General features: G+C 44.3%; 2 protein-coding genes across 20 annotated transcripts in view; one reads left to right on the top strand and one right to left on the bottom strand.

Annotated features, from left to right (window-relative positions):
• MTMR3 (myotubularin related protein 3) overlaps positions 1-22,245 on the top strand; it is a 132,219-nt gene that overhangs the window by 101,708 nt on the left and 8,266 nt on the right. For 13 of the 14 annotated variants that reach the window (XM_025267375.3, XM_025267374.3, XM_025267372.3 and 10 more), the window contains 9 exons: positions 4,083-4,179; positions 5,973-6,086; positions 10,696-10,901; positions 11,420-11,551; positions 12,908-13,019; positions 16,337-16,532; positions 17,300-17,485; positions 20,405-20,575; positions 21,772-21,917. In XM_025267375.3, the coding sequence (XP_025123160.2) occupies positions 4,083-4,179; positions 5,973-6,086; positions 10,696-10,901; positions 11,420-11,551; positions 12,908-13,019; positions 16,337-16,532; positions 17,300-17,485; positions 20,405-20,575; positions 21,772-21,917 (1,360 nt within the window). The remainder of the gene's footprint in view (positions 1-4,082; positions 4,180-5,972; positions 6,087-10,695; positions 10,902-11,419; positions 11,552-12,907; positions 13,020-16,336; positions 16,533-17,299; positions 17,486-20,404; positions 20,576-21,771; positions 21,918-22,245) is intronic. The other variant, XM_044929966.2, reaches the window with a different exon arrangement.
• LOC102393336 overlaps positions 2,554-22,245 on the bottom strand; it is a 57,064-nt gene continuing 37,372 nt past the window's right edge. For all 6 annotated transcript variants that reach the window (XM_025267384.3, XM_044929969.2, XM_025267385.3 and 3 more), the window contains one exon: positions 2,554-2,843. In XM_025267384.3, the coding sequence (XP_025123169.3) occupies positions 2,767-2,843 (77 nt within the window). In that variant the 3' untranslated portion in view covers positions 2,554-2,766. The remainder of the gene's footprint in view (positions 2,844-22,245) is intronic.

Here is a 22,245-nt window from a genome sequence, read left to right as displayed (position 1 = left end):
AGTTAGTTTAGTCTTTCAGAAGTTATTAAAACCTTTTATGGACTCTTCTCTGCCTAGCCTATTAAGAGTAGAATGTGTCAGAGAGGAGGGAAATGGGAAAATTATTATATCATTACCTTGTATTCATGTGAATCTTAGTTTCTGACTGTTGAACCTGTCATAATTAGCCAGCCATCCTGTGGCCACATTGCTCTAAGTCTTAATCTGTTTTGGAGGAAGTCTCCATAATGCTGTTGGAGTTCATTGCAAAACTCCTGACTCTGCTGTTAGCCCCATTTCAAAGTCTAAATAAGAATGGACTCAAGCTGTATGCTCAACATCCTTCTCGTTTTAGCTGTCTTCTTGGCGGTAGTTCTGTATGTGAGCTTTTAATCTGGAGTCTGACAGATGACTGGGCAATTGAGTTGCTAGTTTAGTAGCATCAGACCCGCCTCTCTGACCTCTTCTCTGTGAATTGCCTGATAAGCACCTTTTGATTAACCATGAACAGCACGACTCTGGGCCATATACTGTTGTGCAGCTGCCTGTTTAGATGAAGTAAAAGCCCTTGTCAGCAGTCTGCTTTCCGAGTTTGATCGCAGTCCAGTAATTGTACATCTAGACAACTGAACTGGGCCCTCAGTTCACAGAAAAGAAGGGTTCTTCTCTCCATATTTGAAAATCTGGAGGCTGTTTCTCACCTTCTCTGACTCTGGTACTGATCTTCCTCACGTCCTGGGTACGGGCCTGGCCCTTCTGCCCCAGGCCTTTAGGTTACATATGACTGTAGGTGTGAGTGAGTACTCAGAATCACTCCGGGAGCTAGACTTTTGGGGGGAAATTTTTGTAGACTGCTGGTTGATAACTGTATTTATGGTAGAGGAACTTACTGCTTTAAAGAAAAGTTTTTATTCTCATTAAAATAATTGCTGGACTGTATGTAGTATAAGAAATACAAAACGTTAAAGAGGTACAGACCTCATTTGGGGATGGGGAAGGCCCATAGGAAGGGTCGAAATGGAAATAAAAAGCAACAAATAAATTGGGGTATTACAGCATATCTGATGTTGAATTGCTGGAGATATGAGAATTCTAAGATGGGAGTTCTTAAGGAAAACCCAGCAATATTTGTGCTTGGCTTGCACTTTTCTGGCAGGATGAGCACAAGTAAACTTCTAACAGTTTAGCAAAAGCCAGTTGAATTACTCTGTGTATGTAAAGTCTGCTGTTCAGTTTTTTTTTTCAAGCAATGGTTTTCAAACAGCAGGTTGTGATCCACCAGTGGGTCATGAAATCGAAGTTTTAAGAAATGAAGTATGAAATGAAACACTTAGGATAGAAAACATCAATGAGTCACACACATAGCAAGGGTCAGTATCGTTTTATGAAACTCTTAAAAAATACATTGTGTTGAATTGTGGTGTAAAACATTCTTACTGTAGGTTGTGATGGTTTGGATTCCAAGTTGATGAAGTCACTGCTTTAGAGAATACAAAGAGAATTTAAACTCATTCTTTGTTCTCAAGGAACTTGAAATAACAGATTTTTTTAAATGATGGCTACTCAGTATATGTTTGTTTGTAGCTCAGTTTCATGCTGGGAATGGGAATTCTAAACCCATTCTTGGGCAGTGGTTCTATGTAGAAAACTGCCCGAGGAGGAGGGGAGGGAGGTGGAGATGGTTACTCTTGAATTTATAGGGTTCTATTGAGGGTGTCTGGGTGTCCATTAAGATAGGGGTACTAATGTAAATGACCACTAAGTAAATACCTTTTTACATTTTTCAGAGACTTGGAACTGTATTCCAAGTTGGGAGAAAACTTGTCATTAGTTAATGAACTTAGAAGTGGCCATAGTTTTACAGCTTTTGTATTGTGATTATAAGTGAAAAGACTCCCTGTCTAGAATTCTTGATGGTCACCATTCCTTACAGTTTGTAGACAGATGGCACTCCCAATTCAGATAGCTTTTTCCTGTTTGAAAGATTATATCGCTTTTAAAACTTTGCCAGAATGGAATAGATTCAGTTGATTATTTCCTCTTGCATCTCTGAACCTCATCTTTTTATAGCTCTCCTTCAGGAAACATACAATACCTAGTTTAAGCTCAAGAAGAGCAGTTTAAATGGGAAATAGTTTTATAGACTTGTCCTTCGTTGAGGTAATTGCTGTTTCCTGTTCTGAAGCTCTTCTCCCAGGGAGAGCAAAGCTTTGATCACCAGTGCCGGCTGTTCTGTGCTTTATCACTGTAGTTTCTCCCAGACCCTGCCAGTGTTTCCCTTTCAGTCTATAATGCTATATATGTTAGAGGGACTGCTGAGTGGTTTGTTGTTGTTTGTTCTTCATAAAATTACTGTTCTAGGCCTCTGTTCTCATGGAAGGAAATATTTCAGATTTAATGACTTTTATATTTAGTTCATTTCTGCCTTTGTAGCTCGCTGTCTTAAGGAAGAAGGAGCCAAATCCATGAGGGCAATTGTAGGCAGGTTATACTTGTTTTGGGTGGATGTTCTTATAAATGCTCGGCGTTCTAATTAGAAGTATGGTGTTTCTTGAGATTCATGGATACAGGCAGTTAAAGTCTTATGATCTTTTATTTATTTATTGGCTGTGCTGGGTTTTTGTTATTGCTTGGCTTTTTGTGGGGGCTATTCTCTAGCTATGGTGCACGGGCTTGTCATTGCGGTGGCCTCTCTCGTTGCAGAGCATGGGCTGTAGAAGTGCAGGCTTCAGTAGTTGGCAGCTTGTGGGTTCAGTAGTTGCGACTCTGGGCTCTGGAGCACAGGCTTCATAGCTGTGGCACAGAGGCCTGGCTGTTCCAAGGCATGTGGGATCTTCCTGGACCACGGATTGAATTCATATCTCCTGCATGGACAAGCAGATTCCTTATCACTGAGCCACCAGGGAACCCCATGATCTTTTAACTGCAATTCTGTAATCTATAAGGTTCTGAAAATCAAAGATTTTAATTTTATTTGGTGATTTGACTTTATCTGAGCTAGCTATTTGCTGCTTTATTTAACCCACTTAGTTTGAGTTATCCATGTTTTGCACTGTAAAGATGTTAATGTTTGTTTAATGCTTTTGAGATCATTAACCCAGCATTGCCAACAAAGATCTGTCTAGTCAAAGCTATGGTTTTTCCAGTAGTCATGTATGGATGTGAGAGTTGGACTATAAAGAAAGCTGAGCACCAAAGAATTGATGCTTTTGAACTGTGGTGTTGGAGAAGACTCTTGAGAGTCCCTTGGACAGCAAGGAGATCCAACCAGTACATCCTAAAGGAAATCAGTCCTGAATATTCATTGGAAGGACTGAAGCTGAAACTCCCAATATTTTGGCCACTTGATGCCAAGAACTGACTCATTTGAAAAGATGCTGATGCTGGGAAAGATTGAAGGCAGGAGGAGAAGGGGACGACGGAGGATGAGATGGTTGGATGACTTCACCAACTCGATGGACATTGAGTTTGAGCAAACTCCAGGAGTTGGTGAGGGACAGGGAAGCCTGGTGTGCTGCAGTCCATGGGGTTTCAAAGAATCGGACATGATTGAGCAACTGAACTGATAATACATATACCACCTTAAAATCCAGAAAGCTCAATTTCTGAAATCTGGCCCAGAGGGTTTCTCATCAGGAGTTACAGATCCATATTACTCGTCTTGGTGAACTTACTGATTTTATTTATTATGTATACCATCAGTCTGAGTGTGGAAATAGGAAGCTAGCCAGTATAGTGACAAGAACGTGGGTTTTGGGATCAGACAGAGCTGCCGTAATAATCTCCCCAGTCTGTTTTATCCTCTGTAACATGCGCTCAGTGATACTGCCCTTAAATTTGATAGTAGTGATTAGATGAGATAATATCAATTCCTTTTTAATGTTTTAAATTTATTTTTAATTGAAGAGATAATATTCTTGATCAGAATTAATTTCCTCATTTTTTTATAATCTTAGCCCAGCAGGAGATTTTTTTTAAAACTAAATATGGTATTTATTACAATACTTAAAAAAAAAAAACTAAGGGTACCAGTGCTTTTATTCCACCTGTTTTGCAAAATCGTACTCATTTCTTCCTTTCTCCTGTCTGTCTTTGGTCCCTAGGGGAACATGTAACGTCAAGGTTTAAAAACGAGGTGGAGCGGATGGGTTTTGATATGAACAACGCCTGGAGGATTTCTAACATCAATGAGAAGTACAAGTGAGTTGTATTTGGTCCCTGTGGCCTGTGTTCCATGACCGCTGCCTTTTCAAGAAACCCCAATTCTCATGTGGCAGAACATTTGAATTTAAAATTTTTCTTCAAAACAGAGTTTTATTTATTAAATATAAGTGCGTGATTTTCAGAGTACTTGTTGAGCCTTCTGTTTCCATTGCTATCACTGGAGTGGAAAGAGATTCTTACTTAGTAGGATCCTGGAGTTTTCCTTCCATTCCCCTCCAGGCCTCTCTTCTGGCACATGTACGTCTAAATACCTATAGGCAGGCAGTTTCTGTTGTCCTTATCACTACTCGATAAAACACTTAGGAGCTGGTTTTTATGTACTTTTACCCCAGATCATATGAAAAGGCTTAAGTCTTATTCTGTTCATTAATTCATTGATCTAAAACTAATGTCATAGCTATGATTGTGTAACTTTTAAAAACTAATGTAACCATTATTAAATATTTCCTTGGAACGTATAAGAACTTTGATAGGGAAGGGCAGTTAATTAACTATGATTTTGGTGATTCAAATTTCTATAAAATGAAAGAAAACTGTCCAGAATTTTTAAATTAACGTATCCTTCTCCTCTTAAGTTTCCCTACAGCAGTTGGAGACATTAATCACTCTCTTATCTTTCCAACTGCCTCAGATTATGATAGCTATTTTCTTGGACTGTTTGTGGGTAGCCGTCAGAGCATTTCATTTTTTGCTGGAAAAACTACAGCTAATTACTATATACAGCTCTTAACATGGACCTTGGCCAAGGAGGTGTTGCCAAGAATCAGGAGCTACAGATGTGTCATACCTTGGCCTGTTCTCAGCTGACAAGTCAAAGGAGAGAATGAAGGTGGGAGGGGGTCCTCAGGGAGCCTGAGGCTGCGACAGGCTTTGCTCACATATAACCCACCTTTCCTATACTGGAGACTGCTTATCTGCCAAGTGAGCAGCTCTCACTTGGTAAAGAGCTGACTACTGGGTAATGTAATACTTAGAGGACAGGAGTATAGTGATCCAAATATTGAGTGAAGTAAGACAAACAAAACACCTACTAATATTTTCCCTAATGAAAGCAGCTTTTTTAAACACAACGCTGTAAGTCAACTGTAAGATAAAATAAAAATTAAATTAAAAAAAAAACTGGCTTCCCCCCCCTCCGAGTGTAGTTCTGAAGTGTGTTTTATAGAAATGATGATTAATAGTATACTCACATCACTGACTTGGCTTAATGGGGCTGTGACTGTGTATGCATATGAGGCTGACCCACCGTGCTGCATCTGTATACCCATAGCTGCACCTGTTACCTACAATTAGGACACCTTGTCTGGTTCACATCAGACAGCATGTTAGTAATCCTATGAGGTCTCTGGGAAGTCGAAACTGTGGGCTCTTGCACTTCTTATGTTTCCCTGAAAGACTGAGGGCCAGGTAGAGTAACACAGACTTCCACCTCTGCAGTTGAACTGGGTACCTGTGTAGTTAGAAATGATCCATGTATTGGTTACAACAGTTACAGTAGAGTGAGTGCCTCTCAACTCCCTTTTTTTTATTGATTGTTAAGATGGCCAGATTTCCAAAAGGCAGCATCAAGTGGAACAACCCAAGATAGTATCACTTGACGTATATAACACTTAGGGCAACCCACTCCACTAAGCAGGGCGGAACTTCAAATCTTGCTCCTTGCTGCCTTTTTAACTGTCTCTGGGGTAGCTTGATGCACACCCTTACCCTGGCTCACTTGAGTCTCTCCTCCTCTTTCCCTTTTCCCTCTTCCTCACCATCCCTGTTAGGCTGTGTGGGAGCTATCCACAGGAGCTCATAGTGCCTGCCTGGATCACTGACAAAGAACTGGAAAGTGTTGCAGGCTTCCGGTCCTGGAAGCGCATCCCTGCTGTCGTCTACAGGTGAGGAAGCCTGGCCAGGCCCAGCTCGGTCTGCTGCTGCCGCCCTGTGCGTTTGGTCTATGCTCTGGCGCTGCTAACCTGGGGGTGGGGTGGGGTTGGTTCAGGGAGCTCTCCAGGCTACTGCATACTTCCTTACTGTTTAAGTTGCTCATCCAGTCATGTACCAGTCAGTACTTCACTAGAACTCTACCTGATGATTCAATTGACACTGAAAAGAAAGTTTTGATTAAAAAATGGCTGGATTTGCTATTTTAAGATCCTTCTGACATTGTTTTTTTTAAATGTTTATTTATGTCTACGCTGGGTCTTCGTTGCTGCATGGACTTTCCTCTAGTTGAGGCGAGTGGGGTCTCCTGTCGTTGTGGTGCGCAGATTTCTCATTGCAGTGGTTTCTCTCGTTGCGGACCTTGGGCTCTAGGGCAGTGGGCCTCAGTGGTTGTGGCTCCCAGGCTCTAGAGCACAGGCTCAGTAGCTGTGGCGCAGGGGCCTTAGCTGCTCCACAGCCTGTGGGATCTTCCAGGACAAGGGATCGAACCTGTGTCTCCTGCATTGGCAGGCACATTTTTTACCACTGAGCCACCAGGCAAGCTCTCTTCTGACATCCTATGGGAAGATAATGTAGTCACTGCTTTTAGCTTCAGTTGATGACCTTTGGATTGAGAGAGATGAGTCCTGGAAAGTGAGAATGGGGGATGTAGATTTGTGATTGTCTTTGTGGTTAAAATATTGCCACATGGAAGAAGTTTGTTTTGAGAGGGAGCATTTAGAGAAGGGTAGCGCTTGGCTGGTTAGAAGACACTGGAGATCAGAGGCAGGAGAGTCAAGGGAGCCAAATTCTAGACGGGGTGGTGGTGTGGTAACAAGCACAGGTGTTAGAACTCAAGTCTTCTCTCTGCCTTGCTGTGGCACCTTGAGCAAGTTCCCTGACTGACCTCAGTCTGTTCCCATGATGTTCTCAGTTCACAGGTATGCTCTGACATCTGAATGACTCTGTAAGACAAGGCTTCCTAATCAGTGTCTGGAGTAGATTGTATTCCTGAGGGCTGCTTTTATGATTCAGTGACTATCTAGCTGAGTTCTCACAAATCATGTGAAGTTTTTAAGAAGTCATTCCCTCATGTTTTGGAACAATTTCAGATGTCCTTGTAATATTCACAGTCCCCATTTCATTTTCCCCATTTGCGGACTTGATGGACTCTCCTTGAATTTGGGCCAAACCAGTGAGGCTTAGTTAGAAGCTCATGCCAGGAAGAAGTCCATTGAAATACTGAGGTGGTAAGAAGGGGTTTAAAACTTCTTGTGTAATTCCTAGTGAGGTAACCAGCTTGTTTTCTTAGTCCATGGAAGGCAGATTTTAGTGGCCATCCCAAAGAAGGAGAGATGTGAAAGTACACAGTTGCTTCTGGCCCAGTGAAAGTCTCTCAGTCGTGTCCGACTCTTTGTGACCCCCTGGACTGGAACCTGCCAGACCCTTCTGTCCATGGAATCCTCCAGGCAGGAATACTGGAGTGGGTAGCCATTCCCTTCCCCTGGGGTTCTTCCCAACCCAGGGATCAAACCCAGGTCTCCTGCATTGCAAGCAGGTTCTTTACTATCTGAGCCACCAGGGAAACCCATTAAATTTTCAATCTCAGTTTTCATCACTGTTGTTTTCAGACACCTCTAGAAAAGTAGGTCACCAAATTTACCTATCATTCAAGTGGTAAGGTTGACACAGGAATTAGAGAGCAGCGCAAGCTGAAAGGATTTAGGAGTCTTATCAGTGATCGGCCCAGCTCAAATAGGGAAAGCCGCCAGCTGCTGCTGTGCGGCCAGCAGCTGTGTTAGATCAGCAGCCCTGTCATTTGCGGAGTTTGCTGACTTTGAGCGTAAGGGGAAAGGACTCTCATCTCAAAGCAAGGGTCTTTCAGTGAAATTCTTCCTGTTGGTAGAGAGGCCTAAAAGTGTAGGCCGAAGAAAGACTTACAATAAACATGGGAAGCTTCTTTTCCCTTCCAGAGTTTATGCCAGAGGGAATGAGCTTTGTTAGCTCAGGTGGCAAGATGCTTCTGAATCCAACATGTGTTTACTGAATGTAGTTGTCTGTAGATCGCTAATGACTCCTGAGGTTGCTGGCCGCACTTACTTGAAAGCACCACATTGAACCAGCATCTGATCAGTGCTTTCTCCCATGGTGACGAGAGAGTGCTTAATTGGCTTTATTATTGAAGATGGAGATTGCGTTAACACGGCAAGACAGTGCCAAGGCTGCCCATCTGTAGTGCAAGTCACAGCTCTCTCACTCTGCATTGAGTGATTCTTAGAAACTTCTAGTCATGGGGCTGTCTGGTGGCTCTGACGGTAAATAATCTGCTGCAACGTAGGAGACCCGGGTTCCATCCCTGGGTCGGGAAGATCTCATGGAGAAGGTAATGGCAACTCACTCCAGTATTCTTGGCTGGGATGTCCCATGGACAGAGGAGCCTGGAGGGCTACGGTCAATGGAGTCACAGAGTTGGACACGACTTAGCAACTTTTCTAGTCATTTAGGGAGTTTGACTAATACTAACTTTGGGATAGTTTAAACATTTGTATCTTTCTCTATGTGAAATTGAAGAATTCACTGTTTAGTAGGGGACTCATCCATTGAACATCTTAAGTTTTATTTTTCCTGGTTCTGTTTTAAAATGATAGAAACACTCTAGTGATTTTTAGCTACAGTGTTCTTGTTCTCTTTCATGCTACCTAAAGCATTTAGATGACTGCAGAAGCTGCTTTTTGCAGCAATTCAGTTGTGATCTAGCTGTCATACGATGACCCTTAAAACCCAAGACCCAGGCTGAAGAGTGCCATCTATAGTTCTTCTCAAGCGTTGCTGGGAAAAATTTCGGAAAAAAAGGCTGTGCAGCAGAGGCCCCACCAGCCTATTCTGTAGAGAGCTGCCGCCCCTCAGCTCATTGGTTACCCAGCATCTATTATTGTATGCTAGTAGGCCCTTTAAGAATCACTGAGGTTTCGTTTATAGTTTGGCCGTTCAGCAGTTGACCTAATTGTTGTGTTGGCAGTACACGAGCACTTTCTATTATTTGTCTCTCCTAATGAGGGAGGATTTAAAAACAACAAACAAACTGATGATTCCAGTGGAATTTATTGTTGCCAAATTTAATTTTATTGTTTATGAGTTTTAGGATTAAAAACAAAAAACTTTCTCACATTGTCCTTTGAACAAGACATATAGATGCAATAGTCTGTTAAAAACCCATCTGTGCATAAAACATCCACATATGTTTTATGTGGATGAATGTGTATTTGGAAACAATTTTAATGGGAGTAAAGAACATTGACTATTCTCTCTAGGATATAGAATTTGGGAGATATTAAAATTTTTTGCTTACTAGCTTTTTACTCATTTATTTCTATAGTGAACTGACTACTTTTATAACATCTAAACAGCTTTATTGAGATGTCACATACAGTTCACCTTTTTTTTTAATGTGTATAGCTCAGTGTTTTTAAGTATATTCACTGTGTTGTATGACCGTCACTACACTTACTTTAGTACGTTCTCCCCACCCTAAAAAGAAATCCCAGACCCATTAGCAGACACTCCCCGTTCCCTCCTCACACTCCCTAGCTCTGGGTTATCAGTAAATCTACATGCTGTCTCTATAGATCTTCCTGTTCTGGACACTGTATAAATGGAATCATAATGTGGTCTTTTGTGATTGACTTCTTTCACTTTGGAGCAATAATATACTCAAGGTTCATCCATGTTGTGATATGTATTAGAGCTTGATTCCTTTTTGTCACCAAATTACATTACCCTTACAACTTCTTAGCTGCTAAAATTACCTTACTAAAATTCCTAATTAGGAAAAGCTTGGATAGACAATGAGTATGATTTCTGGTCTTTTTTTTTCGTGAAAAAGGATCTTATCAGAGTATGGCTTATTGATGTTTATGCTATTCATTTCCTTCTAAGAGTTTACGGAAGGATAACTGGCTCATTTAGCTATCTGCCTATAGTAAGAGCAGTTGTGACTCATGAAATCTCAGGAGGTTTTGTAAAGCAGTCCACTGTGGGCCAGGTAAATATTTCAGTCCCAAATGTGGGATCTTGTTTTGAAAAGAATCCTCAAGCCAGCCATAATTGCAAGTTGCTATGCTGGGTCCTCAGAAGTCAGGAGGAAACAGATGTTTGTCTTAGCATCCATTAAGCTTGGATATGCAGGTGTAGTATTAAAAAGAGATTAATGCTTCATTATTAAGTAGCAGAATTAGTGTGGTGTTGGTATTTTATTTTTTACCTAATTTTCCAAAAGTACTTATTCATATATTCTTTATGAATATTTTGTTTTCTGTAAGAATACACATTTATCATTTCGTTGGTTTATTCTACAAAGGTCTCTAAAATGGTATGATAATCCAGAAAGATCCAGATAGATTTCATTATTCTTGATGGTTTATAAGACTTCTGCCCTGGGAGGCCTTGAAGTTAACCCATCACATACCTGTAGTCAAACCATTCATTAAGGCATTTAAAGTCTCCTGTGTCGCTTTGTGTATGAGCTCAGAATATCCGAATGGGGCCACGGGGTTGGGTGCAGCTGTCGTCTTGTTCCCCGCACAGGCACCAGAGCAACGGAGCCGTCATTGCCCGCTGCGGACAGCCAGAGGTCAGCTGGTGGGGCTGGAGGAACGCCGACGATGAGCACCTGGTGCAGTCCGTAGCCAAAGCTTGTGCCTCCGACTCCCGATCCGGTGGCAGCAAGCCATCGGCTAGGAACAGTCCCCGGGACTTCCCCTGTGCAGGAGACCTCTCTGATGTGGAGTTTGGTAAGGAGTCCCTGGGCCTCTGGCAGCAAGTGTTTATAGCATCTGAGAAACTTTTCTTGAAATGACCTTTTTCTTTTAAGACAGAATTTGGTTTCATAGAAGAGTGAGAGTGAAGCTTCAGTTAGTGGGATCGTTTGAGGAGTCATGGGTCTTGGCAAAAACCAGAAGACCTTCTCTTTCAAACTTGGTTAAGAGCACTAGAGTGTTGTCTTTCTGCCGTCGTGACAAGATGGACTGTGCATGTGATAGGGGACCTATACAGTGTTTCCAGACCATGAGGGAAACACGGGGCTTTCATTGTAGTCATTCTAGGTAGAACCGAAGTATCAGAGATGGTAGGCAAAATAGAAAACACCTCGGGAGAGAAGTCCCATTGTATTTAGGTAGTTTGGGTTAGGTGGACTTCACTTAATCGAGTTTTTGGGGTATGGTAATAAGTGCCTGTCCTTTTTATTTTGCAACAATTCTGGGAGAGACAGGTTCATTTCGTTTTTTCTTCCTGCTCCTGATGTCCCCAGATTCTTCTCTGTCAAATGCTTCAGGAGCAGAGAGTTTAGCCATCCAGCCACAGAAGCTTTTGATCTTGGACGCACGCTCCTATGCAGCCGCGGTGGCAAACCGAGCCAAAGGAGGAGGTTGTGAATGCCCAGGTGAGGTGCACGGTGCTTCTGTCCTTGGGAGTCCAGCCCATGCCCGACTGGGTCTTAGTTCTCAACTTTGAAATGAATGCAAAGCCATGTTCCGCAGGCTGTCCTGAGAGAGCCGCAGCTCCTTGGATTCACAGTACTGCATGCTCTTCTCGTGGGAGAAATGGAGGAGGGAGTGCAGTGAAACCACAGATTCTTCCTTCCTGGTACCAGCCTTTTGGTGATAAGGAAAGTCAGTCCTCTCCCTTAAGAAGGCCTGTTAAGTTTGGAAGCTGCTGCTTTGGTGGCTTGATTTCTCAGCCTTCTAAAAGCTTTTTATTGTGTTTGACATTGGGTATGCTCATCACTGGCCCCATAGAAAAGTCCTCACATGGCTTTTACTTGAAAAACATGGGGTAGAAATTGAAGTAAATACAAAACTCTAGTGAAGCACCTCAGTCCTGACTTAGAGCACCCCTACTGTTTGCAAGGAGGGGCCTTTCTCCAAGGAGGGGCCTCCTGGGTGCCAGTTGTGGGCCGATGGAGCAGGTAGAGCACTAAGTTCCTTATTCAGGTGTGAACTAATTGCTGGAAAAAGCAGTTTGAGCACAGAGTTTGAATGCATAAATACATGGTTCTGGTAGGTTCTTCTTATAGATTCCAGAGATGCAAGTTAGCAGAGACCCAAGAAGTAAACCTGGGGTAAGGTAGAAGAGTGTGTGTGTGTGTGTGTGTGTGCGCGTGTGCCCTCAGTCATTCAGTCACGTTTAACTCTTTGTGACTGCATCGACTGCAGCCCACCAGGCCCCTCTGTCCGTTGGAGTTCCCAGGCAAGGGTTCTGGAGTGGGTTGATATTTCTTATTCCAGGGGATCTTCCTGACATAGGGAGCAAACCCACATCTCCTGCATTGGCAGGTGGATTCTTTACCACTGAGCCACCTGAGAAGCCCTAAAGTGGAAGTACACAGCTTTTTTTTTTTTTTTTTTTTTTTTTAATAAAAGCTTCTATTTTATGTCAGTTTCTTCTTCACATGGAGAAGGGAATGGCAATCCACTCCAGTATTCTTGCCTGGAGAATTCCATGGACAGAGAAACCTGGCAGGCTACAGTCCATGGGGTCGCAGAGTCAGACACAACTGAGCGACTGACACATCCACACATCTTTTTCACAAATCCTTCCTTTTTGAAAAGATGGCTAAAAATCAAGCTCTGTTTTCATCTCATCATTAAAGGACTGGGCTAGTAGTCATCCAAACACCAGTATTTCATTAGTCAGTAGCTACAGTGGATTTGTTTTATAGCTAGTTTGCTCCTTTTGAACTTTGGTGTTGTGGATGTTAAATTCACCATATTTGTGTTCTCTCTATTGTTCTCTCCAGAGTATTACCCAAACTGTGAAGTTGTTTTTATGGGGATGGCAAATATTCATTCGATTCGGAGGAGTTTTCAGTCTCTGCGTTTGCTGTGCACTCAGATGCCAGATCCGGGAAAGTAAGACCTTGGCCTTGGCTTTAAGTTTGCAGTGCCCTTTTTTTTCTTTTTTAATGAGTTGGTGGGGTCTTGCTATTTTTTGGGTAAACTTCAGTTTTACCATGAGTCCATGGGTGGTGTTCTCCTTCCTGTGTGAAGATCATTCAGCAAAAAGGAGGAGCTGGGAGTAAAATCGAGCCTTTTGAAAGGTTTGAAAATGTGCAGCAAGGAACAGGTCTCAACCCTCAGAACAGAAGCGCCACTGCCTTACTTTTTCTGGGTCCTCCTCTTTCTCTTCTCTACGTTTTTGACTCAGAGTAACTGAATTCTTTGTTTTCTGACATCCTGTAGTGACACTTAGCTCCTCTGAACTGGAGTGCTCTACCTTGAAGAGCAAGTGTATTCATCATGTTCTAGAAAGGGTTAAACTTTTAAACATGCCAGGAGATCAGCTCCTTTTACATTTGCTTCTGATTTTAAACTACTTTCTTATTGACTAAAAACATTACCATGATTTTTATTGCTTATTAAAAATGAATGGCTGGCATTTGCTGTGAGGAAGGTGAAATAACACCCCTCCCCACAAGGGAACTGTTTGAATACAAGATAAATTAGGAGGAATGCTCTGTAAAAACAAATATGGACAGATAAATATTTAAAAGCCCCTGTTTTACTATTTCAGGAAGCCAGAAATGGTGCCAGAGAAGATAGAGTTTTCTCTTTTCTGGTGTTTGTGCTAGAGCCCGTAGCAGTTTCCCTGAGTTCTGTTCAGTAGATCTCATGATTGCATCAATTTTGCAGCATTCTTTGATTTATTAAATCAAATGGTGGCTGCCTGAATCACTTGTACAAACTCCTGGTAGCAAATGATTAATTTCATCATAGTTGCAATCAGCCGAGAGGGTGAAGCAGTTGTCCTTGGGGAAAAGCCTGACCAAAGAAATGATGGCTGTCTTGCCTGAGGGTCAGCAGTTTGCATCTGCTATACGAGCTTAGAGCCCAGCTAGTAGCGCTCCCTGCCCTACTGATGGCACACAGCGAGTCTGCTCAGGGTCCAGGGCACCTGCCACTGACTGCGTGACTCGAGTCAAGTGGCTTGATTTCTGTGGTTATCAGTTTGTCCTGCCTATATAAGGGATAGCGTCAGTACTCCCTGATCTCTAATATCTTCCATAGGTTAAAAGTCTTTCTTAAAAAGCTGTTTTTTAAGCTCCTGAGTCAAGAAGATGGAATTAGCCCTTGTTTGGTCTACATGAATGTCGGGGAGGGGAGTTGTAAAGGAAGAAGGAAATGACTTGTCTGTATTTGGCACAGATCATAATGCATTACCGACGCTTCCTTGTAGATAAAGAGACGCTATGGCTGTGGCGGGAGCAGCTGTAAGCCGGCCTCCTGACACTTGTTTGCAGCTGTGGAGGGCCCGGCCGGGCCTGGTTGTGTTTCTCTCTCAGATTTTGAGAACAGGACGAGGGAGTCTACAGGATCAGCGCAGTATCAGTACCTCCTCCGCTGGCAGATTTTGGATGCAGCTTCTGTGTTAGGCATGGAGACACTGACTGGGTTGTAAGGATGGGTCAGTCAGATTCAGGAGAACCGGGTTCTCATTTACTGTTTCTCCAGGGGCCAGGAGGTAACTTGGCATTTGTTCTCCTAAGTCCCACCTTTTAGTTTGCTTTTTCAAGACTGTATGAGGAATAAGAATAAAGAATCTGCCTGCAAACAATGTTTCTCAGGTATTTAATAGGCCATAGAAAGTCTTGAGATAGAACTTTTACCCACGACTTAAAAAGTAGGAACCTTCAGTATATGCTAGGCACTGCACAGGGCAAATGCAGCTGTGCCTGAGACGGTGTCTGCCCTCTTAGGAGCCAGTCTGGCTGGTAGAACAAGCCAGTCCTTGTGAAGCCAGCGCTTTTGCAGTACGTTGTCTGTTTGCCTGGAAAGGCCCCCTCTTCGGGCTGTTCCAGAAATTCATACTTATCCCCCAAGGTTTAATAGGCCTTTATAGGCTCGTCATGGCAAAAGCCTTCTCATAGTCCCCTGACAGAAGTATTGATTCCCTTCTCAGACTCAGTGTTTGAAGGCCTGGACTATGGCCTTAACCACAGATCTGATGATATTTTCGAGAAATTTGAGCTTTTTGTGGGGGGTGGGGAGTAGAATTCATGGCAGGGCACAAGAAACAAAATGTCAGTACAATTTAAAAAAACCTATTGTCATTATTCCCAAGGGGTAATTCCTGGGATCTGATACTTTTTGAAGGCCTTTTGAAAAAAGATTTTTTTCGATCCCTGCTGAATACAGTCTTCACTAAGCCCAGTAACAGTGTGCAGCCACTGGCTACTCATTTGTGTAAGTCTAAATCATTAGTTTGGGCCTACCCAGTTCTAATCCATAAACATTCAAGACTTGATCAGTAGTGGTAAGTGATGTTATCGACACTGTTTTTGGAGTGGCATCCAACTTGTATCTTGTTGTGAAAGTGTTAGTCCCTCGGTCATGTCTGTCTCTTTGCAACCCCATGGACTGTAGCCCACCGGGCTCCTCTGTCCATGGGATTCTCTGGTCAAGAACACTGGAGTGGGTTGCCATTCTCTTCTCCAGGGGATCTTCTGACCCACGGGTTGAACCGAGGTCTCCTGCATTGTAGGCAGATACTTTACCATCTGAGCCACTAGGGAAGCCACTGTACCTTATTACAGACACATATTGCTTTAAATATATTTAATTATATTATTTGTGTGTGCCAAGTCTTGGTTGCAGCATGTGGGATCTCGAGTTGTGTAGGCGAACTCGTAGTTGCAGCATGTGGGATCGAGCTCCCAGACCAGGGATCGAACCCTGGCCCCCTGCATCGGGAATGCAGAGTCTTAACTGGACCACCAGGGGAGTCCCCACAGACATATATATTTGAGTTTTCCTTTTTTTTGAGAACTTGTTAGGCAGAGTTGCTGATTATTAAATATAAATATTTTCTCTTTTCCATCTCAGAAGTGGTTGCATTTTTTTCTTTAGGAGAAAATTCCAGAAAGAACTAACTTTACTGCATAGATACAACTCTTTACAGACTGAAAATTATTCATTCTCTCTGGGTAATTAGCAGTAAGATTTTGGAACAAAAGGTGGCCCTGTTAATTACTGTCCTATTTCTAAGGCTTTCCTGTGTTGCATGGTAGGGCCTGGGCCTAATCCTTGTACATACTTTATAAAGACACAGATTTTCTGTTTATTTGGAGGGCAATGTCTATGGGAATTGCTTTTCAGTTTGAGGGTATTTGGCATGATCCAGTGTCTCATAAAAACCAGCATTTCCTGTCCCCTTGTGTTTCGTTTTTCAGTTGGCTCTCGGCTCTCGAGAGCACCAAGTGGCTCCACCACCTGTCTGTGCTGCTGAAGTCGGCGCTCCTGGTGGTGCACGCCGTGGACCGCGACCAGCGGCCTGTGCTGGTGCACTGTTCCGACGGCTGGGACCGCACCCCCCAGATTGTGGCGCTGGCGAAGCTTCTGCTGGACCCTTACTACCGAACCATAGAGGTAGGGCGGAACGCTTCAGGATCACCAGGGGAAACCGGGCAGGGTTTTAGGGTAAGTCTTGGTTGAGGTGGTTCGGTCCAGTCAAAGTGGAATTTCTATGGTTTAGAATCACTGCTCCTTTACCTTGAGCTAAATTGTGGTAGTACCTACCACAGTGCCTATCCCTCTTAAAAGGGGGTGGATTGTAGATAACAAGGTACTAAGCATACAGACATATTTTCCTTTGCAGAATATCTACATGGAAAAGTTTTGGCTACCCCGGAAAATGGGGTTTCTGTAGGAAGGATCTTGACGTGCTTTTTAGGATAATGGGTCTAGATATCACCACAGTGTTCTGTGGAGAAAGAACCCTATTGTGAAATATCACCTGTTGGGTTAGAGAGACAAGAAAAACCTTTAAGGTACCCTAAAATATATGTAAGTCTGGGATAGGGAAAGATTTTACAAACAGGATTTCATAAGTGTAACATGAAAGAAATTTAAAAATAAGATATGAAGGGGACAAAAGTGTGACTAAAGTGAATGAAGCACTAAAAATGCAGTCTTAACAAAGACTTCGACGCTCAGTTACCACCCCTCTGCTGACTATGGAGTGGAGGCGGGGGAGTTGGGAAACCGTCCTCAGTATGTGTCCTGTCGTTCAGCCGTGGGGCTGGGTCGGGGCTCCTGATGGGCTGAGTGGATTCCTGTTGGTGACCTTGGGTTCAGGACAGTCATGGTTTGGTTGGACAAGCACAAACGGGTCTCTCCTGGGTGCTTCCCTGCAGGGTTTCCAGGTCCTTGTGGAGATGGAGTGGCTGGATTTTGGCCACAAGTTTGCTGACCGGTGTGGTCATGGGGAGAACTCGGATGATCTGAACGAGCGTTGCCCAGTGTTTTTGCAGTGGCTTGACTGTGTTCATCAGCTTCAGAGGCAATTTCCATGCTCTTTTGAGTTCAATGAAGCATTCCTTGTGAGTCTTTGCTTGTGATTCTTCATTTTGGGGACCTTCTAAATTCATAGGGGTATCAGTGTATGTGTTAGTGGGCCAGTTTTCACATTAAACAGCATCCTTTCTAGATTTAATTAAGGGGCTCTTCTTACCTTTTTTATTTAAAGAAAAAAGGTGACACAGGTGTTTGTTCATTTAATGAATCCATGTGCACTAAGTTTATGTAAAGTCTTTGAGTTGTTCCAAAGGTAGCTTTAAAAATGGATAATAGAAGCACTAAACAGTAGTTAAAAATAGAAACAATAGGTTTTCGTCTGCACCCTCCAGTCAATCATACCAACCCGCCTGGGTCTGTTCCCCACTCTCTGCTCCCGTCCTTTGAAGGAGGACACACTGGCCTTGCCCTCTTCCAGCCTCCCTCCACCTGGGCACCAGCTTCCATGCCCTCCTCTGCTCAGCTTCGTGGCTTCAGCGTTCCTGCTTCCCGCCCTCTGTCGGCCTGTTCCCGCTTTTCTGGATCACTGCCGTCGGCGTACAAGCAGGGTGCAGTGCCTCCTGTCTCATCACACCTGTGTCTGGATCCTGCATCCCCTCGAGCTGCTACCTCATTTCTTATTTCTTCACAGCAGAGCTCCTCAGGTCTACTACATTTACTCTCCCAAATTCTTCTCCCCTTCTCTCTTAAACCTGGTTCAGTCAGGTGTTCACCCCATTTTACCAGAGCTGCTCTTGTTAAGGTCACCAGTGATCTTCACGTCGCTAACCCAGTGATCAGTTTTCAGTCACCTTTTAAAAAATTTGCAGTATAATTGATAGATAACATTTTGTTAGTTTCAGGTATACAGCAGTGATTTGATACTTGTATATATTGCTAGTTAGTTAGTTCAGTCACTCAGTAGTGTCCAACTCTTTGCGACCCCATGAACCGCAGCATGCCAGGCCTCCCTGTCCATCACCAACTGCCGGGATCTGCAGAAACACATGTGCATTGAGTCGGTGATGCCATCCAACCATCTCATCCTCTGTCGTCCCCTTCTCCTCCTGCCCTCAGTCTTTCCCAGCATCAGGGTCTTTTCAAATGAGTCAGCTCTTCGCATCAGGTTGCCAAAGTATTGGAGTTTCAGCTTCAACATCAGTCCTTCCACTGAACACCCAGGACTGATCTCCTTTAGGATGGACTGGTTGGATCTCCCTGCAGTCCAAGGGACTCTCAAGAGCCTTCTCCAACACCACAGTTCAAAAGCATCAATTCTTCGGTGCTCAGCTTTCTTTACAGTCCAACTCTCATATCTGCTAGAAGATACTGCAAAATCTAGTATTAACATTTGTCACCATGCATAGTGATAAAGTTTTTTCTTGTGATGAGAGCTTTTAAGATGTGCTCTCCTGGCAGCTTTTAGATACACAGCACAGTACTACTCACTCTCTTACGACCAACCCCCTGACTTAGATCCCCCTAACTCACGTCACATCCCGCTGACTTGTTTTATAATAGGAAGTTTGTACCTTTTGACTTGTCTTCATTTTCTTTGGTTCATCATTAATATTTGGCATATTTGAGTCACCCCTTTCTGAAACACTTTCTTCAGTTGACTTCTAGCACACACTCTTAGTTCTCTGCTTCACCAGCTGCTCCTTTCTGTCTCCTTAGCTGGTTCTTCCTTATCCCCCACTTTGGAATGTTGGAATGCCCCAGAGTTCAGGCTCCTTCTCTAGGAATTCATCCAGTCCTTTGGCTTTAATTGCTATCTGTGATTCCCACGTGTATAGTCTTCAGCCTAGACCTCTGTCTCTACTTAACTCCAGGCTCTGATACCCACTTGTGACTGCTCAGGATCTCCACTTGAATGTCTTAATGATATTTCAAACTTAACATTTTCAGAACTTAGTTCTTAATATCTATATCTCCCCACCTCAAAACTGATCTTCCAGAAGTCTTCCTTCTCACCAAATGGCAACTCAGTCCTTCATTTCATTTAGGGCAAAGCTTTTATGTTGTCCTCAACTCCCCTTTCATATTCCACATTCAGTCTATCAGCAGATTCTGTCATTCTGCTTTAAAAATATATCTAAAACCTGATAGCTTACTGCTGCCTGTGCTGTTGCCCCATTTGCAGACAGAGTCCAGCAGCCTCAGAGGTCCTTCTGAAACATGGCATAGACTGTGTCTTTCCTGTCGGGAAACCTCTGGTGACTCTGCTTTTCCACACAGTAAAAGCCATAGTCCCTCAAATGGCCTGCAGTGCTCTTGCAGAGGTGACCGTCCAGGCTCATTTCCTCCCGTCCTTCACCTCATGCAGTGTCCGTCCGTCACACTGGCCTCCTTCAGTTGCTCAGCAGTTGCAAGCTTGTGCTCCCCTCAGGATCATCGTGCTAGCGGTTGCCGCCGCCTGAACGGCCTCCCAGCTCCCGTCCCCCAGTGCGCATGTGCTCTGCTCTCCCCTTTTCAGCAGGTCCCTGCCACTGAGGCCTCTCACACTGCCCTGCGCGTGCTCCGGCCCTCTTCCCTGCCTTCCTGCCTTAGTGTGCATCGCACTGCTCACGCCTCCCCCAGGGCAGGAGAGCGGCCTTCTCACTGCTGCTTCTCTGCACCCATAGACACGCCTGGGCTGCTCCACAGCAGCATGTTGAAGAAGCTGTTCTGAAGTATGCGCTCAATTCAGACTTGGCGGCGCACTGACCCGCTCCTGTGCCCAGTTAACTTAGGACCTCGGAAGTTGTTTACAGGGAGGCTGAGAGGATGGGGGTGCCAATGCCCTTTTGACTCAGGAGTGATTGGTGGTCGGGGTTGTGAGGAGGCTGCAACTTGGTTCCCCTGTCTTCCCGAGTGTGAACTAAAGTGCACATCAGGGGTGTTGGGGAAGGTGGCTCTGCTGGGCTGACTTCCCCCCAGAAAACATGTATCCCTTGCTTGGTTTTGCTTCATGTTGGATCTCATAGGTGAAACTGGTGCAGCATACCTATTCCTGCCTCTTTGGAACATTCCTGTGCAACAACGCCAAGGAGAGAGGAGAGAAGCACACTCAGGAGCGGACTTGTTCTGTGTGGTCACTGCTTCGGGCGGGCAACAAGGCTTTCAAAAACCTACTGTATTCCTCTCAGTCAGAGGCCGTATGTATCCTTCAGCCTATTTTGCTCTCAGCAGCAGAGTAAATTCAGGGATGGGGACACATGGGATCCTTTTCGAGAAGCAACTGTTTTCTCAAAGCCCTCTCGGTTGTCTCTGGATAGCTTGGTTCCATTTTTTCCCAACCACTCTGTCTCGTGAAAGGCCTGTTTTCTGGTTATGCTTTGCCCTGCTTCCAACTCCTCTTTGTTCGGGGTGGTTTGACCTAACACGTGTCTCTACTTGGCCACTGTAGATAAGAGTCTTTTCTAAGCGTCTCTGCCAGAGTTTAACTTACTCCCAGCATCTCCTGACAAGTGGAAGAGGCACTTAGGTCATTCCCTGGATGCCTGACAGCTCAGAAGGCGCTGCGGGCCCCCCACACCTTCCCAGTGTCAACAGGCGGTGATACCCACTGCAGCTTCTGCCTCAGTGTGACACTGGCATGTCTGTCTGATTGATTCTCCGCTCACATGGAGAACTGGCAGCTCCTTTAAGACTTTGTTCCTCAAAGGAACACCTTCTGTTAAGCAGAGAAAAGGAAGCATGTACATCTGTGCGTTGGTCCATGGTCTTGTTCCTCGTGTCAGAATGCATCTTAAATTCTAAGTCACAAGGAGGCCAATCTGAGGTTATATTGATTTACTGGACTATTAATGAATAACTTCTTACTTCAGTTAAGTAGTCCAAGGAAGGATTGAAGCTAGCTGCTTCTCTGTCTCCTGTGCCTGCTGGACAAGTAACAGTATGGAAGAAAGTTTCTTTCCTTCCTTTCCACATGATTAATTTAGATGATCCTATAAAACAGGTTTGACAGTGTGTTCTGAAGCCAAGCTTTGTACCAGGGAACAGACAATCACCATCTAGCAGAATGACTCACTTTCTTGTGCAGTAAAAGCAACAAATTAAGCTGAGAAAAGCCAGTCATTCAGTAAAGGTGACCTAAGAAATAACTAATGAGAAATGGATTTTTGAAAAACATTTTTAGATTTTCATGCCCGCAGAGGCTCTCGGGTGAAAAATGTCTACCGCCTGCTCTTGGCCCCAGATAAGAGGTGCATTCACTCACGTAATGGCTTTTGGAGATCTTGCAGGAATGCTGGGCATTCCTGCTTGGTGCTTGCTCTTCCCCTTGTTTCTAGACATTTCTGACAGACCTGTGGGAACTTGTTTAAACCCGTGCCCCCCACTCTCTCCTCAGGTGCTGTACCCTGTGTGCCACGTACGCAACCTGATGCTGTGGAGTGCAGTGTACCTGCCCTGCCCGTCCCCGTCCACCCCCGTGGACGACAGCTGCGCGCCATACCCAGCCCCAGGCTCCAGCCCCGACGATCCGCCCCTGAGTCGGTGAGCCTGCGGCTGATGCCGAGTCCTCAGGTCCTTTGTGGGTGTATTCCTGTGTTGGGGTGTATGTAGGGGATGGTCGGACATTTTGACATTGTCTGGCTTCACACAGCTTTCTTAGCGCTCTTGAGCTTTTCTTAGGGAAGGTGTAAGGGTTTTGGGCTCTGAGGCTCTGGATAGCTTGAGCCTCGTCCCTGAAGAGTACTGGGCACTGTTTCCACTCTGTTCTTGGGCAGTTTCTCAGTGATGGAGCACATCCTCTGGGTTCCTCTGACCCTCTGGCTTGAGTTGCAGCCACAGCTTTGTGCTCCTGCCTCGCTGCTGTGACTTG

The sequence above is a fragment of the Bubalus bubalis genome, chromosome 17 (genome assembly GCF_019923935.1).
Source record: "Bubalus bubalis isolate 160015118507 breed Murrah chromosome 17, NDDB_SH_1, whole genome shotgun sequence".
NCBI lineage: Eukaryota > Metazoa > Chordata > Mammalia > Artiodactyla > Bovidae > Bubalus > Bubalus bubalis.
This window is presented reverse-complemented; position numbering and strand designations above follow the sequence as displayed.